This window comes from Vanacampus margaritifer, chromosome 12, assembly GCF_051991255.1.
Source record: "Vanacampus margaritifer isolate UIUO_Vmar chromosome 12, RoL_Vmar_1.0, whole genome shotgun sequence".
NCBI classification, from domain to species: Eukaryota; Metazoa; Chordata; class Actinopteri; order Syngnathiformes; family Syngnathidae; genus Vanacampus; species Vanacampus margaritifer.
In genome coordinates, this window is record NC_135443.1 from 19,807,694 (window position 1) to 19,827,393 (window position 19,700).

The 19,700-nt window shown below is 40.0% G+C and overlaps 1 protein-coding gene across 6 annotated transcripts in view; it reads right to left on the reverse strand.

Annotated features, from left to right (window-relative positions):
* Positions 1-19,700, reverse strand: part of zmiz1a (zinc finger, MIZ-type containing 1a) — a 151,372-nt gene that overhangs the window by 15,774 nt on the left and 115,898 nt on the right. For 5 of the 6 annotated variants that reach the window (XM_077581228.1, XM_077581225.1, XM_077581226.1 and 2 more), the window contains 3 exons: positions 18,380-18,493; positions 13,867-13,972; positions 1,472-1,507 (listed from right to left, as the gene is read on the reverse strand). In XM_077581228.1, the coding sequence (XP_077437354.1) occupies positions 1,472-1,507; positions 13,867-13,972; positions 18,380-18,493 (256 nt within the window). The remainder of the gene's footprint in view (positions 1-1,471; positions 1,508-13,866; positions 13,973-18,379; positions 18,494-19,700) is intronic. The other variant, XM_077581230.1, reaches the window with a different exon arrangement.

Here is a 19,700-nt window from a genome sequence, read left to right on the forward strand (position 1 = left end):
ATTTATATACGTAGATTTGCAAAGCAGAATGGAGAAATTCATATTCAAGGTGACCTTACAGTTAGTTGCCTTTCTCTTCCATAGCTACAATTTTCCTTAATTTCAATTTGGAATGACCCCCCCCCCAAATAAAAATATGAAGAAAAACTACTCAAATGAGCAACTATACATCACGCATATTCAGATATTTAATTGTTTTAAATGGATTTTACATTTATTCTGATTTTTTACATTTTCCCCCTTCAAAATGTAATGGAACTACATTCATTTAATGTATTTGACCAAAAATGTTTGTTTAAAAGGTAAGGTTTAAAAAAAAACATTTTGTAATTTTTTTATTTGACTTCATATATTTTATTTATTTATTTATTTGGTTTAACTGCAATGTTCATATTATTGCGTAACATTGCACGCATCAATTTCATTCGCAGATTAAAATAGCCTTACCGTTTGGGTTCACAGCGCTACCTGTTGTCCTGGCATGCACATGACAGCCTGCAAATACATTTAAAGTACTAATAATGGTACAGTTGTGTTTTAAATTTTCTTTAAAAAAAACAAAACATTAAAAATACTTGTATGTGCACATGTGTACAGAGTTACTGTATTCCAAAACAAAATTGCATTAGCTGGGACATGCCAGTAACTGGGCTGGACAGAAACCTGAATCTAAGTATGAAAGAGTTAATCCGCTTCAGTGCATTAGCTTAATACACTAACAGTATGCACATACTGTCTGCACCACTCTTATCGCCAGTGCAGCAGCGCCTGTGCTCGCACCTTGACTCCATTTACACTATTTTTCACCGCGCTCGTGATGAGCTTTGATAACAAAAACACGTACAAGTGCATGCGGCCCTATTGTATTTGTGCTGATAAACACAGACAAAAGAGCAAAAAGACTACATGGAAAATGTGCAGCAACAAACAAAGCAGCCCTGAGAGACAATGTGTGGGATGATTAAAGGAAACATCCGTAAAAACACTGGCAGGTAAATTTACGCCGTGTGGGCGCTAAATATTATGTAAAATGGAGGGATAATAAAACCCCATGGATGAGGGAGGGGGGAGTCATGCTTTTTGCGGGAATGTGATGGAAGCCATTTAAGCAGTGATGCCCCCGCCCTCATCCTGCCCCGCCTCCTCTCTGTTCAGCCATCAAATTGAACAGCTGTCAGAAACAAGGATTGGAATGAAACCACTAACACCTTTTAAAGACTTGCAAAGATGTGCAGTCCAAAAAAAAAGCATTTTATTGCATTGGTAGGACCTTTGAAGAGAATTTCATCAGTGACCTCTGGCAGGACAACAGACATGAGCGCACAGAGGGGGGGAAGAGGATGGATGGAGGGATGCTAGACAGAGAACAGGTGGCGATGGAGGGAGTGGGCGGACACCCTCCCCACCCGGGTATGTATGTTTATGTGACAAGGCAAGAGATGCTGCAGCCAGGAAGAGAAAGCAGCTCTACCTGAGTCAGTCTGACATCTCCTGCAGGTGCTGGTTTCTGTGGGGTTCAAATTGCACATTTTAAACGGGGCACAGGGACACAAATCAGCATGAAAACCAAACACAGTGCAACTGTTTGCAGTGCAGGGATTGCATCAGAGCAATTTGATGCTCCCAACATGCCGTTTTGCCACTGCACCGTATCGCTAAGCTCTACTCGCCTTGGTTTGGGGCGGTGGGCGAAGAGAAGCCATGCCGCTCTAAAAGCATCAGTCAGAACAAACGACAACAGTAGTGGAAATTGGGGGTCTGTCATATTTACTTGTTGCTCAAGGGGTGGCGACAAAGTTTATTCAAGAAAAGGAGGCCAGCAAGAAAACTGATGACTGCAGCAAGGTAAAAACAATGGCGCATTAGAAGGTAAGCAGAGCATCAGGCTAAGCTAACTTTAGCATGTGGGTTTATTGTTGACAATTCTAGTTGACATGTTTCATGTAGTAAAGAGTCACATTCTATGCGAGAAGAGACTGACAACAAAAAAGGCTGTAGTATAATGCTAAAACACCTATGGCTAACAGCAGCAAGTTAAGCTAATGTTAGCGTATGTGTTTAGCAGCACATGCTATGCTGCATATGGTAGGGAGACTCATTTTATATGAGAGAAGACTGTGGGCAGCAAAAAAACGGGGACTGCTTTATATATATTTACTGTACTGCAACTTCAGGAATTATAGCATGGAAACAGTCAAAGCTAACATTAGCGTTGTAGTATTATATGCCACCTACCATTTGCTAAGCAAACTAAACATTTTTATTTTATTTAAAAATGGACTGAGGGTGGCAAAAAATGTTCTGCTACAACAAAATGCAGTATGTGGAGTATTATACCTCAGTATCCACAACTAATAAACAGTAACAAAAAGGGATTCATTTCAATCGAGAGAAGACTGAGGGCAGCAAGAAAACAGACGACTGCAGTCAAGTGGAAACTGTAGAATACAGAACAGATACTGAGGCGTCCACAGCAATGTAGTAAATAAGATCAGCATGTGTTTATTGTTGCTATTTCTAGCTAACTATTGTCAAAGGTTAGCAATGATTCGGCAATAATGAATCTGATAACTGACTAATAAGCAAGCATCAGTGGTTTAGTTATGGAATCATCTGACTAGACACTAAAAAATAGTATCTCAGACTCCATGATGACAAGCGTGGCGAAAAAAGGGATTTACAATGTTTTAGTATTGATTTTCATGATTCTAAATATTTACCTGGCACACAAACATGATTTGGCTGCTCTATTTAATGACTGCTTCATTTTACTTTATTGGAGCATTGGAGTCACAGAACCTTTGTGACACTTAACAAATCATCATCACACGCGCATTAGTCACAAAAATATCTACCATTTTCTATACCTGTCCTGCAATATTCAGCATATATAGACAAACTACAACTCATACTAACATTCGTAGTCATTCATGAACAATTCATAGTCTTCATAGAGTATCTGGAGAAAACCAACAGAAGCATGGGGAAAACATGCAAATGCCACAGCTTACATTCAAACATGAACCTCAGAACTTTGAGGCAGACGTGCTAACCACCGTCACCACCGTGATGCCTTACTTGAATACACTGTACTCAGAAGGGAGGAATCTGATTCTTGTGAACAAAAATAGATTAAATGGTCTGTATGCCAAGCAAGTAAACACCAGGACACGCCGGAAGAGTAAAACACCTCACATGGAGGGTGAACGAGAAGCTCTTATCATCCATGAACAGCGCCCCCGCCCCTCTCCCACTACAGCAAATATCACATGGCTAATTATAAGTAGACATGCTACTTATCTCCATGACCACCACACGCTTGTTCCTTCAAGGAAATCACAAGGGGACAGAAAAAAAGTGCAATTACATAAGACCGTGATTAAAACGTGATGACATTCCCGCGCTATTACAAAGAAGACAGGAGGGGATGAGCTGAATAGATGATGCATCATAGCCCGAGGCAACGACAGTTTCAACCTCACAGCTATCAATACTTGACATTGGTTTCTCCTTGCAGAAATCACCATCTCAATCCGCACATCGTCACGTTGAGCTCCTTTCCTTTGAGTGGGAGGACGGCGGGTGAGGCGATGATTCACACATAAAAGCCGCTGCGAAAACAACGTCAGCTGCACAAGTTCAGCGTCAAACTGTCACAAGTGAGTCAGGAGGTCACCCAAAGTGTCTCCAAACAGGAAGTGCTGCAAGTCATCCCGCCCTCAGCTGCTGTGTAATAGTTTCCGACACGGTTCAGTGCGAGATTGTGTTATTGTTTGCTAATGAACTTGTCCACTTTAAGGTTAAACGCTGATTGAATGGCCTACAGGAGCTTTTATTGCCCAGGCGACCTTTCGTGTTCTTCCCCATTAAGAGAAAAGCATTTTAGAATGCTTATGCCATCACTCCCATAAGGCCTACTCTATAACAAAATACAAAACATTTCAGAGCAAACAAATGTCTATTTCAACATTGGCAATGACAATCCACCTAACACGTGCCAAAGTAACAGGTGGCACCACAAGGCTACAGCTTTAAGACTACTTCAGCCAATCAGGAGCCTGAAGAAAGTCATGTCCGGAAAAGACACAATAACAATGACAAATCAAAGAAAAAGGATGATTAACTGTGTGAACTGAAAGTACGGGGTTTTAATCCAGAGCTATACAGTTGCACTCTCATTTGGTATTTTGCTTCAAACAATTCACATTGAAGTGGTCACTCCATGGCCATCAACATTGCAAAAAATAATTAAAATAAATGGCATTCGTATTAACTAAAAAAATTATTGATTCTCTAAGGATCACTAGTGAATCCAAATGTATTATATCTTTAAGTTAAATTCTACGAAAGCGTGGAACTGCCAATGTGTAGTAAACATTTTTGACTGGAAAGTACGTTCAAACGTTTTTTGTGAGTACATTTAAACGTATTTAAAGACATTTAAACATACTCGCAAATATGTTTGTATTTCAAACATGCATAGCTTATTTTCCCATAATGCCATATGGTATTGAGAACCCCTGTTCTCTAGGGTTTAAGTATGGAAATTGACACATTCTTCTGCTTTCGAAGATATAAGATCAGTCCAACATAATGTAATTTGTAAATTACAGCTGTTTAGCACACAAAATAATGTCCAAGCCAATAAGCTAAATATCTTGCTGAAAGTGGTCCACAATTAACACACTTTTTTTTTTTTTACCTTGCAAACTATCATGTTTAATGCAAAAATGTTCTTCCCGCCTAAAGTTGTCCAAAACGTGAATTTGTGTCCCTTTTTGACCAAGCGTAACCACAAGCCCACTCCATCACATGACCCTCGGAGCTGAAGAATAAGCCTGGACCAACATGTGCTCATACAGCACGTAGACAGAAGTATGACCCCCGAGGCGGCATGTAGGTCAACCTGTGGTCAGCTGATCCATCCTGATCCCACTCTTTTAGCCTGGTTTTAGTAGACGCACATAGTTGTAGACTTATTTGCAAGAACACCCAAGTGTAGTTCAAATGTGCCACAATGAGAAATCAGAGATGGCACAAATAAGCAAGCTAATAGAGAAGGTGTAACGGAAACAAGCTAAATAAGATGCTCGGTCAGCCCCCGTTCAACTTGCTCCATGCACTCATGCACAAAAAGACACATTTAACTTACTTACCCCGATCTCAACACAACGCCTGCACGTCATCCCATTCAGGTCGCCGCGCAAAGTGTCTCCTGTTGAAACTCCCTGAGCTTTGGCCGCCTACTGCACATTATCACTCTATTTTATGACTTCCTCTTTCCCCTCTCCTCTCTTTACTTTTTCTTTTTTTGCTCACTCTTCTCTCCTGCTCTCTGATCTGTCTGTTTCCCCTTGTCCGGCGTCTGCACAATGCACATCAATTATTCAGAGGCAGTCTCCCGGTTCCTCCCGGCTTATCCAATCAGAGCAGGGGGATCTGCGCTAATGGGCTCCTGCTGTACCTGCTACCGGCTCCAGAGCGCTGGAGACAGCCGGGGGGTGGAGAGGGGGTGGGTGGCTCGTAGGATAGACCGGTGAGGAGGGGGCATGGGGATGTACATGAGAAAGGATGAGAGTCAGAGATAAAGACAGCAAGCAGCAGCAAAGTGGAGCGGAGATGGTGAGGACGAGATATTGCGGCGCTTCTCACCCTTCTGTCTTGAGGTGATGTAATGGATGCCTCGGAGAAAAGCACCTGCATAAATACATCATCTAACAATTGCATCCCACTTGCAGCAGTGGGCGGAGCTTACTGTATATATCAATCAAACGACCTGGCGACAAGATTCTGATCTTACAGCGACAGGCCTTCCATCGCGAGGCCACCTCGTGACTAATACGATACATCTGAGATTAGAGCAAAAACATCAAGTTGCGGGTGAATCCAAGTTCAGCCTCGCTCGGTCCGAAAGTCAACCCGACGTAGCGATGACTCGGCCCCGGAAGAATGATCGGGAAAAGCCCAACCTGTCACCACTGATCACGCCTGAGCCAACGTAAGGATGCCGGCCTTGCGACAGTGAGAGTGTGTGCCACTCGTCCACCGGTACCCCACGCAGACTTGAACAACGGCGGCATTGTCAGAGCGCAATTTTACTTGAAGAGGGTGTGCCGAAAGCCCCTGAGGGATGACGGCGGCGGGGGGGGGTTTGCAGGGGTGGGTGGGGGCGGGGTGGGGCAAAGGCGGCTTAGTCCTGAGGTGTGGGTGCCAGATCAGTCAACCCTTGAACAAAAGAAGGATTTAAATCATTTGCTCATCCGGTTTTGACATGACGTTATCTTGTGTGTGTAAAAGGGCGCCTCTTCGCCAGGTTTAGCGTCTCGGGTAAAGCAAAACCAATTAGCCGGCGACTGATTGAGGACCCGCGGAGCCAAGAGGACTGGAAGTGGAGCTAATGAGTGTTTAGTCCACAAACTCAACAGTAAACTTCTAAAGGTAGTTTGGTGTGTGTTGCAGGCGGATTTCATCATCTAAAGCAAAGCCGGTGTCAGAGGAGAGGCCGGTGAGCTAAAAATAAAGCTGTTAATAATTCAGTGCACTGCTCTTACCCTCGGTAGTAATTAAATATAAAAAGTCTTGTCAGGTTGATTGTGTCTGTATGAAAGAATGCAGCACTTTTCCTCGAGTTCTCCAGAGCAAGATCACAAAAGCTGTCGTTTTCAAAGGACATGATTGCTTTTCTGTCCTTTTTCTTTTTTGGTAAATATCACAATTCACAGTGACCAGTCAAACTGACGAAAATGATGGCATATGCAGGCCAGGCCAGTGGTTGGAAATTGTCCAAATAGTCTGGTTAAATCAGCCCATTCGGCGACCAATGACGACTTTAGACAATGATCGAGAACAAAGAACCAAAAAATGTCAAACTTGATACATGGGAAAGGCTGGAGTATCTGTGTAACAGAGTATCAATATTTTATATATTATAGTTTTGATTCACCCAAATCTTAATTCCCAGGTGTAAAAATCCCGAGTTGTGTAAATGACGATAAAGTCATAATTTTTTATTTAATTTTAGTTAAAAACTGTCAACAAAATAATGTGAGATCCAATGTTGGATGTTTTATAACCCCGTTTGTGCTTAAATAAATGTTTTTTGTTGTTGTTTTTTTGTGAGGTCCCTATTATTATTATAATTATTATTCCTATTATTATTATTATTTCATTAAAAAAAAAGTGTTATCTGTTAAAGGTGTAGAATTTGGTGGCATCTCGTGGTGAACTAATAGAATCCAATGACCTAAGTTCAAGGCCGGTTCCTCAGAGAGACCGCACTCCGCAAGCCTACCACCAATTACTACGTTTGTGAAGTTCTTCTCCTTCGGGTATCCGTAGCAGAAAGACAGTGGCAAAACATGTCAGCCTCCTCTAGGGTGTAACGCAACCTATGTAATAATTAGCGATTACTAGACCAACGATTATATAAAAAAATCTACATTGATGTGCACTTTTTTTGTGAGCATATTATTCAGATTAATTGTTTTTTTTTAACGAACAAATTATTATTATTATTTTATTTTTATTTTTTCACAGGAGAGCTCAGTATTGTTCATTCGATTTGACATCATCATTGCTCTCCTTTTTTTTTTTTTTTTTAAAAATCCAACAAATCAATTAAAAAAATGTAATAAATGTTTTTTTTATTTTTATTTTTTTAAATACATATATATATATATATATACATATATATATATATATATATATATATATACCCTTTTTTTGTATGTGGGTGAGTATGTGTATGTGCGTGCGTGTGTGTGTGTGTGTGTGTGTGCGTGCGTGCGAGCGTGTGTGTATTCATCAGTTCACCTAAAGCCCATTAAAAAAAAATCCCATACTAATAATATAATATAATAATAAATTGCCAGATGCAGAAACATCAATGTAAGTTATCACGATGTAGTGGCTCTCGCTAACAGACAGAATTAAGTAACCGGAATTAGGTTAAAATATTCTATATACGTAGACCATGTTTCTATAAATTTTGATATTTGGTTTTTATTTGAGGCAGATATTTTTTCCATTAAAATGTGATTTATGAGGAGGTTAGACCATTGGTCGATATTCAGAGTTTGTTTATTTTTCCAGTTAACAAGAATTGTTTTTTTAGCGATAGTAAGGGCTACAAGTGTAGATTGAAATTGTTTATGTGGTAAGTCAGTTGTTGTTAGGTCACCTAGCAAACACAAGTTTGGAGATAAAGGTATCCTACAGTCCAAAATAGCGGAAAGTTTTTCTAAGACTTTAGTCCAGAAATACATAACCGGAGTACATAACCATAAAGCATGAACATAAGTGTCTGTAGTGTTTTGTAAGCATTGGAGACAAATGTCGGAGTCTGAGAGTCCCATTTTCTTCATCATATATTGAGTAATGTATGTTCTGTGAATAATTTTATATTGGATAAGTTGTAAATTTGTGTGTTTTGTCATTTTAAATGCGTTTTCACAAACTTGAATCCAAAAGTCAGGTTCCGGTGCTATAGACAAGTCTGTCTCCCATTTCGAGATGGGTAAAGACATTTTATCAGTATATGAAAGTAACTTATATATTTTTGAAAGTTTTTTTGTTGTTGTCGGAGAAAGCTTGTTAATATCTTTAGCTAAAACAGGCGGTTGGAGCGTACCCCGAAGTGTTGGAATTTTTTTCTTTATCATATTTTTAACTTGTAGATAATGTAAAAAATTTCCGTTTTCTATATTGTATTTTTGGAGCAAGGATGTATATGATATAAACATATTATCTGAGAAGAGATGGTGGAGATGTGTAATTCCTTTCTGCTCCCACACAGCTAAATGAAACGGTTGGTTGTTAAGTTGAAAGTCGGGGTTATGCCATAGGGGAGAAAGTCCACAGGGCTCCACTTGGGCTTTTGTCAATTCTAGTGCCTTCCACCAGGCAGTCACGGTGGCGGAAATCATTGGGTTTTTAAAACAATTATGGCGCTTAATTGATGTTGTAATAAAGAGTAAATCTCGAAGTCTGAGGTTATTACAATCCTTCTGTTCTAGTTCCAACCAACAGTTAGTGTCTCTGTTGGGTTGTGCCCATAGAACGATATATTGTAGCTGGTTAGCTATATAGTAGTACATAAAATTTGGTGCCTCTAGACCACCTTTGGATTTGCTTTTCTGAAGAGTAGATAGACTAATCTTTGCTTTTTTTTTATTCCAGTAAAATTTTGTTACGGCTGAGTCCAACAACTGGAACCATTTAGCCGTAGGTTTAAATGGAATCATTGAGAAAAAATAGTTTATTTTAGGTAAAACTTTCATTTTAATGGTGGCTATTCGTCCTATTAGAGAAATAGGAAGATTATTCCAGCGCTCCAAGTCACTATAAATGTTATCCAGAAGTGGAGAAAAGTTTAAATGAATTAAATCAGTTAATTTAGGTGAGATTTTTATGCCTAAGTATTTTAAATTACCTATAGGAAATGAGTAGTGTGGGTCCTGGCTTGCAGGGTTCCATGAATTTTCTGTAATAGGTAGAAGTGTTGATTTTGTCCAGTTAATAGAATAATCTGATAACTGTGAGAATTTAGTTATTAAATTAAATACTTCCCCTAGCGAAGTAGCCGGCTTTTCTAAATAAAGTAAGATGTCATCGGCATATAGATTAATTTTATGTTCTGTTACCCCAGAGTGAATTCCTTGAATCCTTCTTTCCTGGCGTATGGCTAATGCAAGTGGCTCAATAAATATTGCAAATAATAAAGGGGATAGTGGGCATCCCTGTCTTGTGCCTCTCTGTAAAGTAAAGCTCTGAGATATAATCCCATTAGTAGTAACTGTAGCTTTGGGAGAATCATATAATACTGATACCCAGTGGATAAATGATTTCCCAAAGCCAAATTTATTTAAAACAGCAAAGAGGAAGGACCAGTTAACTTTGTCGAAAGCTTTTTCTGCATCCAATGATATAATAACTGCCTTTTTATCATGCCGCTGGGACATGCTAATAAGGTTAAAGAGTCTCCTAATATTATTAGTAGAGTGACGATCTTTAATAAAGCCTGTTTGGTCGCTATGAATAATAATAATAAAAAACGAACAAATTATTAAGTTTACACAGTGTACCTTTATAGAATCAAATTTTTGAGGAACATGAACGGAAACTCACTAAATACACATCGCGCCTGGCGGAAAATGTGTTATGTTAAAGTCGTATATGAGTACAAACAAAAATGTATGTGTAGCGCCACCTATAGGGATCTAACAAGTCCTGTCCCACTACATTTGACCTACAGCTATGAAAACTGGGAGGCACATGTAGCAATTCGAGACAAACAAAAAAAGTATTTGGTAGCCATACCTTAAAATTAACAAGAAATTAGATATGAGTATTTAAATGAAGCCAAAAGAAAAAAACATAAAGGCCAGTGTAAGTCACTTTAAGCATACAGTTGCTTGTCAGTTTGTACTGTGAATGTACTGTGCAAAGTCAAAAGCGCTGATTTAATTTGTGCTATTTTGATATTCAATTCGACTTGACTTGTACAGTATGATACCTAAAAGACAAGTAAGGGTGATCTGTTCATCGTCTTAACACCCACTTCCTGCTGAATTATGGCAGCGACGGCACGGGTGGACCACTTCGCTGTGTGTGCGTGTGAAAACGTTTTCCTCAGCCGCACCCTGGAAGTTATCGGTCACTGTTGACACAGCTTGAGTGCTTGTTTACCTCGCTGGCCCGGTTAATGGCGCACCACGCAGCCCAACAGAGCGACTGGCGGTCTCTGTGAGATGCGATCAGCGGCACGTCTTGTGAACTTCTAGAGGATCTTTGAGCAACTGACAAGCCGCAGCCTGCGTCGGACTTAAACATTAAACGTTGCTATCATTCCAAGAACAGCTGCTGTTAATCCTCAGCATGTCAATTCATGTCCAAAACTACAAATACGCTGAAATAAATACAAGATAGCTCACCAAAAGGAAAAATAAGAAAAGTAAAAGCAGTCAGTATAGCACATGCTACCACCAAGGCTGAAGAATAACAAAAATCATTTGAGTATACAACACTGATAAATTAATGACAACATTTGATTAAAGTAGAACACATTTTCATTACAATTAGAAAATGTTATGGCATTATCAAGCATTGGTACTCGGTACTCACATGTACTTCAACTTGGTCTGAAAAAGTAATATCAGTGCACCCATAGTATCGTTAGCATCAATGCTAGTGCTAGCACAAGAGACGTCCTGGCTGGTCCACCATACTATTAACCAGTCATTATGAAGCAGGCTGTTAAGAAGAGATTTTTTTCAGTGTATATAACCACCACAATGGGATAGAACACGGCCTTGCTAATTAGCTTCATCATCATCGGTGCCCTTTGGAGGGCTGCTACGATGCCGCGCAAGGCAACAGTAAAACCCTTGACAGATTATGAAGCTAATCTGATTTGTTGCCTAAACTTTTCTGCTAAGTCTGTCGGGGTCACGGGTGTTTGTTCAACAGCGGAGCACCGACCACTTCACTACACCGACTACTTCACTTGATTTAAGATTTTAGAAAGATGCCATAAACTCTTAATGTTAGTTTTATTTTTATTTTCAATTACTTACCATCGAGAAATTACAACAAATTCCCGTGAAGCTTGAAATAAAATGATATGTGCGTGCTAACATTAAAGCTACTTGTTAATAGCGCTAATGCAATCTGACCTAGCGACAGATACTGAAAATCTGTTCATGGGATTATGGATTAGAACAATGAGCTAATCCTGCAGACCACCAGACCATCAGCAGTGTGGAGTCTCTGCACTCCACTTGACTGGTGGTGATGCGTGGGTGTATTTATGTACTTTTTATTTGTATATTCATGCTGGTGGGAGATGGGGAAAAACAGTTATTGCTCTTGAAGAATAATCTTTTCCATTGTCTCATGGCTCATTAATTCACCGACCACAATATTAGGAACAGATTAAACACAAAAGGTGAACCAACCGAGTGTCCTCTTTTTTTTTTTGACAATCAAAATATGGTCATAATATTCTATGTTGTATGTTTAAATATGTATATTATGCAATATGGTGATTTTACCCCCCCCCCCCCACCCCAAAAAAAAAAAATGCTGGCATATTGGGTGGCCTGGTACAGATTAAGGGCACCTCCACTCATTTCAGTGGCGAATTTTTTTTTTTGATTTTAGAGAAAATGAAGTCTACATGTTTGGTCTTGTATAGAATTAAACTTGTAAATTGAGGTACCACTGTACTTTAGAGCCTTGATAGGTTTTTATAGCCACATCATCGTTCATACTGTATTAATCGTGTTATCAACTTCCTTGTTAAAGTGATGCTCTGCGAGAAAGCGACAGCGTGATTGATCTCTTAAGAGTTTGGCTGCTCTTTCTTCTTTCCCCTCAGGGGCCCCACTCAGAGCAACACCAGAATGTTTCGCCTCCTCTCGGATGTCACATTTGCATCCCTGTGTCGCCACGCAGGCGAGCCGGCGGTTTGTGCCGAGCCTGCACGTAAAAAATGTGATCATAGGGCACGCAGAGCAGTAAAAGTCAGAAGGTTTGTGATTTTTGTGCAGTGTAGTTGCACTGTGCGTCGGCCAGTCTGCTCCCTCAGACGTGTTTGTAATGGAGGAAAGATATTCAGTGAGTAAGATGTGCCTTGAGTCACATGTGAGCCTGCGTCATCCCCACCCAGGGTAATTAGACTCCAGTTTGCCATTTACCCGCCGTGCATTAATGGGCCATCCTTCCTGAAAACATTGCGCTCACTTCTATTAGATCGCATGAGACCCGAGGACGAGTCTCTGGCCGTCAGACAACCAGCCCGAGCTATGCCTGCACAACAATTACATTATCCCAGACTGAGAGAAACAAGACGATCGATATGGTGCACTGACGTCTGGCCGCCCACTTAAGTCGCTTCCCGCCGCCGCAGCTGAAAAATGACTTTTAGCAAATATAAGGAGCAAGTTGGTGTAAACTTGTTCACACTAATTGAACATCGGACATCTAATTATATGTAAAAACAATGACCTTCACAACAACAATTCCCCATAGTTTCATCATGCAGGCAACATACTTTATACGTGATTTGTAGAAAATGGCTAACTGGAATAACTGTAGACCAACATATTCAGTTTATCCATTTATTTACCGTTAGTTAGTCCGTCTATGTATCTATTTATCTAACTACTCATGAAAAACAACAATTGGCCCAACACAGTTTAAATATGCAAGTCTTTTTTGAAATAATTTAGCAAGCTTTTACACAATAAGAAAAACATCAATCACGTAATTGGGGAAAAAAAGAATCGCTAAAGGGGATTTTTTTTTTTACATCACGGCCTGTTTTTTCTGTGATTAGCTATCACTATCAATATTGCTATCTATACTGCTAACTTGCTAACTATCTATCTATCTAGCTATTTATCTTTACTAAAAAACTAAAATGAATCAATAGCTTGCTCTATCTACCTAAGTATCTTGCTATCGTATTATCTATATAGCTAGCTAACTACGATCTAGCTAGCTTTCTAGCATTACTAAAAAACTAAAATGATTCAATGTAAAAACTGTAGGACCAGCATGTATATCAATTTAAAAGGGGTTTGGACATTATTTAAGGTTTGCCCAAATAAAATAAATTTGAAAATTGTGTGATTCCTTTCCAACAAAATATTGTATGATTTTATACTTAGGAAAACTGAAATAGTAAATGGCTGCCCATTCAGGCAGTTTAATATAAAATGGCTGACAGGGATTAGGATTACTTTAATTCAAAGGTTCACAATTACCAATGAGTTTCAACCAATTTAATACTGCATGTAGTGCCATTTCAGACAACATTCTGTTTGTAGTTTTGGTCCACTTATCAGGTTTGGTTAGGGGTCTTACCGGCAGATTTGGGTGTGAATTTGTCCCTGTTGGCTGCACACACAGCCAGCAACCGATAGCCCAAGTCCAGATCAAAGCCTTGCTGGGCCGCCACACGACTCACCACCTATAATCAAACAAGAAAAATAAATTTTTTAAATTTGTTATTTTCTATGATTCAAGTAAACTACAGAGTTGTTCATAAGCTCTCAATTGTGAGAGTGAAACCTTATTTATATTTACAGTTACAGAATAAAAAAAAAAAGTCTTATTATTTTAAACAAGTCATCCATGGTTCATAAGGAGGCACATAGCAGCAGAATGTCAGGCCTGAATATAAGTGGCGTTGAGTGATGCTAATAAACTCTAAGAGACTCAGGAGGGTACATCTTTTCAACTGGAAATGCCTTTGCTTTTATCTGAGTAACACATGACATCTCTGCTTTGCTTTTTCTGACCTCCAAACACACTTTGATATAAGGTCAGCCAGCGTGCCAGGTTGTTCTAATACAAGAATAAAAAAAGTAAATATTCACAATCATGAAAGAAGTTCTATAGTATTGCTAATCCTTTTTTTCCTATGTATGAGGATAAAACAATTACAATGAAACCTCAGTTTTCGTAATCCCTAAATTTTCAAATGATCCCCCCCCCATCTAATATGTCCCGGTTTTTGCACCTTCGCCCGGTTCAGACCATCAAAATAAGCGTGCCGTATAATAACAGCTTTGCCACACTTTCTTGGCTCACAAGGTGGGTGATTTAACAGTCACACTCAATAAACAAGCTCAAAACAGTTTGAAGGCTAAATAAGCCTTAAAGGGCCGAATAAAGTGAATTATTTTATGTTGTCCTTCGGGCTTGCATTGCGAAAATCATGTGACCACACGAAGAAAACAGGTAAATGTCATGACGTTTGCATTGCGAGCCCGAGGTCACTTTGACGTCAATTCCAGTTGACAGCAGACTGATTGACTGTGGCCTGAGATGGATGAAAATGGGTGGATGAATCTGCTTAATTCTTATGCAACTAACTCAATACAGGCTGTCCTTGAGTAACGTCGTACGCAACCTATGTCATTTCGACTTTACGGCGCCCCTGCCTTGTCCATAGCACCTTCTTTTTCATTAATTTCCCTAAGTAATCACGCCATTTTAAAGTTATTTAAAGTTGTGTTGTGTACCTCAGCACCGTACATCCATTGAGCAGGTTCATCCGGCACGTCACATTTCCGTGTATTTTTTTATTTTATTTTTAACTTTATTGTAATTTTAAATATATATACCCATATAATTCTTGTACTTTGGTCTGTTTATAGCTCCGTTCTGCCGTCCGTCAGCATTGAATGTCTGTGCGGAAACACAAAATATTGGTTCCAGCTCTTCCAGGTCGCGCAAATGTGTGTTTTTTTAATTACTGTACAAAGTATTTTGATGAAAATATCGACGTTAACGGGGAAATCCGAAATTCGTGTTACATCGCCAGCGTAGGAACGGAACTCCGCCGTAACTTGAGGACTCCCTGTATTAATCAAAATATCGTGTTTAGACCACTGGGAGCACATACTAGAAGATATATTTTAACTCATCTGCTCCCAAAAACGTAGAAATACATTCTATCTTAAATATTTTAAGTGTTCCAAAGATATTTATACGTTTTTTTAATGTTTTTTTTTATGCTAGAGCATACAAAATGCTTTGACGTAGCCTCTCAACTGCAAAGAACAGTTGAAGAAATGGTAGTTATTACACAAACGGCCATCAGGTGGCAGCAGAGCAAAGGAAATCAACCAGGGCCATGTTGAAAAAACCTCAATTATTCACGATTCTAAATAGATTTGTGAATAATTATGAAACTTAGCTATTATTCTAATGCTAATTGCTGCAAAACGGAAATATACTTTTTTTCCTTATGACAGAAGAGACTTTAATCTTTCTTTCGGTAGGTTTCATGTTTTTATAGCAATATAATACAATATTCTGTGGCTCTTGCAAAATCTGTCAAAATCCAGTGAAAAAGCCGTGAGTGAAAAGGGATTGTTTTAGTGAAAATGGCTGGGAGTGAATGAGTTAAAGACCATTTTTGATTTTACTTCCACTTTAATATTGTTGGATGTCTGGAACGGATTATTTGGATTTACATTATTTCTTATAGGAACTATTGTTTTGGATTTCATAGGATTGGGTTTAAATCTGACTTTCTGGAATGGATTAATCCACTGTACATTCTACAGCAAACCAGGTGGTAGAAATGAAAACGATGTCTACAAGCAATGCCATTATACACTCTATACTATATATACATGACTCCAATAAAAAACACACATATTATCGAGGGACAAAGGATGCTGCAGTGTATCTGTAACAGCAGTCATGTCATGCTTTATTGGTTCCGGAGCTGAATCTCAGCCAGGGAATGACCTCCTCCACATGCCAGAGGCAACAAGCAGTCCGTGCGTGCGTGCCGTTTCATTTAGCTGCAGCAAATCTCATTGGCTAAACATCGCATGCATTAACACGTAATGATATTCCGAGTTTGGACACTTAGAAGTGAGACAATGACGTCACGAAGAAGACAAAAATCCCAGGGAGAACGCATGGGCCGCCCGCTGTAATTCTCTCGATAAGGAGCTGTTTGCTCTCAGAGTCTAATGAAGCAATTTAGCAGATAGACGGGGGCGCCATGCTGAGTGCTTGGCTGCATTGTATGGCTCTTTATCAGACTCTAAGAGGCTTTTATTGTGATTTACACATTAATGAGCCTTTATCTGTTTGCTCATGCTACCACTTGTGATAGGAACAATGCTCCTCCAGTGTTTCTCACTGATCGCGCTCTGCCAAGCCTTTTGATTTCAACCAATGTGCAAGTGTGTGTGTGTGTGTTTTATTTGATCACACACCTGCTGGAGAATGGGCAGGCGGCGCGCTGGCCCTCCGCCCTCATCGGTAAGTGATGGTCGGTGAATGGAGACCTGTGGGTTGATTGGTACCCGCAGCATGCTTGTAGCATTGTGTGTGGTGGTGTTACAGTGGGTCACAAGTGTTAAACCGCACAGTTACTGAGCTTTGTGTGAACACACAAAACAGACTATTGAATGTAATAATACTAATAAATAATAGTAAGAATTAGGGGTGTTAGATGATTACATTTTTTAATCGTAATTAATCACATGACTTCAAACGATTAATCACAATTTTTTATATCTGTTCAAAGTGTACAATAAAATGTACAATACAATATTTTTTTCTAAGTTATTACTCTTGTTAACATAAAAGTTGAAAAAAATGATAAACTAATAGAAATATGGCTGCATCTTTTAGTCATTGATACAGTCATTTCTCAATTCATAAAATTGAGTTAAAAATAAAAAAGATGTACTGTACTCTAAAAACAAGTGTGATATTAATTTGTGTTGAGGTAATTTTTCTGCCACCAGATAGCATAATTGCATTTGTAAGACGTTGGTGACAGCTCAGTACATTTTTCTTTTCATATTAAGTGCTATTTAATCTTTAACATGAAGTAACTTGCGAAATTCAAAATTTTGTCGTGGATGTGTCTTCTGCGTTGCGATTGGAATTCCCCCAGTACAGGCTTCAAAAGTAAGGGGCGGTCATTAATCAATCGTGTGCTAAAAAAAGTTGTGGAGTTAAAGGAACAGTCAATTAACTCAAAACTAATGCACTCATTTTGACACCTGTAGTAAGAATACATTTTAAAGGGACCTAAGGAAATGTATATGTAAAATAGACATGGTTAAAATCAAGAGAGGTATTGCATGGAGGTAAACAATAAATCTTATTTTTTTATATTTAACAACCAAACATCTTCTGGAACTGAATTGGGTTGTTTTTTTTGACTCAGTAAAACATAGATTATTATTATTTATTATTACATATACAATTAACCTCTTATCGTTCCGACCTCCCGGAACATGGTCAATAATGCTTTTCAACCTAAGACACCTCAGTAATCTTGTGAAGGAGTTCTTCACATATTTCCAACAGGATTGTTATTGTGTAGAAATTCAATTTTAAGATTCTATCAAGTAGACAATTATTGAACATCACAATAAGTCGTACTGCCATCTAATGTCTGATGTCAATCAAATTATTAGTGATCCTTAAGTAAGCCATTAAAGTTCGAAGATGAGATGAGCTGAAAATGTATATTTCCCCTCATAATTCCTGAAACAATCTCAAATTACGGTGAAAATACAATGACTGGTAAAACGTTTAAAAGGCACATTTGTTGACTTTTGCTCACATTTTGATTGGGAACGTCTGTTTTCCCCCCATTGCACCACTAACATTAAACGTCTAGATAAAATCATGTAAAGCCTATTTAATTTTGATGGAAATACAAAAGCAATTTTATCAAAGCATAACTTGCAATATCTTCAATGAGAAGCCTCACGAGACAAATGCAGAGAGGACATTTCATGGCAAGTACGCATCAAAGCAATTATCTTGTTGACGTCATCTCGAAAGTGCTGAGAATTCCAGAGCGAAACCAAAATGAATGTTTGCTTACCGTCAGGCATCCCATGAGGCTTTGCTCAAAAGGTCGCTGGAAGGCTCGGGGATCTCCACACCAGTCGAGCAGCTCTGTGGCCGCCGAGTGGAAGTTGGCTGGGTTCTGTAAGTGCTGCGCAAACACACAAAACCATCAGAAACAAAAGGAAATGATGTGCGAGTGTTATTTCCCTGCTTTCTCACACCAATTGTAAAAACAGTTGGAAGCGAAAAGCGTTTGCAGCCTCACGCTCGGCCTCTTCTTGATTTGGGGTCTTGTGTTTCTGCGCGACCCTGTGAGGACCTTGACTGTGTCCAATGTACGCCCACTCGGCACGCCGTTGCATTGTGGGAAGAAGATCACATCCTCAGCCACAATGATGCCAGTGTTTCTTGTTAATCTTTCTTGGCGACGGCCAGCCATCACCCTCACGACCGGCGCCCAGTCTTTTCCACCAAAATCCTCCCTCCCCACTCTTGTCTTTTTTCTCCAGAATGTAACTGAGCCTGAGCACCAAAAGCCTCCTGCCCGGCTTGTGCCCATGCATAAAGCAAACAACCTTGGTCCCGGCAGCCATGTGTGCACACTATCGCCGACGGGTGTGTGTTGTCTAATCTCTTTCAGTGTCTGTCAGTCTCTCTCTCTCGCTTGTTCGCCGAGGCCCTAAACAGTCAAGTCTTTTCTTCCCACTGTCTGAAGGCTACTCTAGCTGGCGGGACACAATAAGCGGTTTTAAAAATTGGGCTCCCTTTCTTCGCAGCTCAGGAGGTTAATAGCTCCGAAACGACACAGAGCCTCGGCGAGATTGAGCCCACTTGAAAGCGGTTATTATGCTTATGCGGAGCCCGAGCGCCTTGTTTTGTGAGGTCCTGCCGAGAAGGTAGAAGCATTGTCCTTCGGGGCCGGCGAGAGGTGAAGGCTCCTGAAAGGGTGGCTTTTTTTGTGTGTGACAAAAGGGCCCACCCGGAGCACCCGCCCACCGAGAAAATCTCTGCGAGCTTCCGGAGATATCATGAGCCTCGAGGAGGTAGGCCTTGAGTGACTCATCCTTTGTGATCGCTGTGCGACTTTGACCGGGAACGGGGAGACGCTCTAACGGAGTGAGGCTGTTTTACATGAGTGATATGAGCTGGCATCAGCGCCGCTTGATGGGAGGCGCATCAGCCTCCGGCACCGGAGGAATCCGAGCTAGCGCAGCAGGGGCCCGTCTGCCCGCATGCGAACTCACAGATCCTTTTGCCGCAACATGCTCGCCAGTGCCGCTCTGCCTGACAACATTGGCTCCGGTGTGAAGGGAAGGACAGTGGCAAGGGAGGAAGGGGCTGCTCTTGTTGCCGTT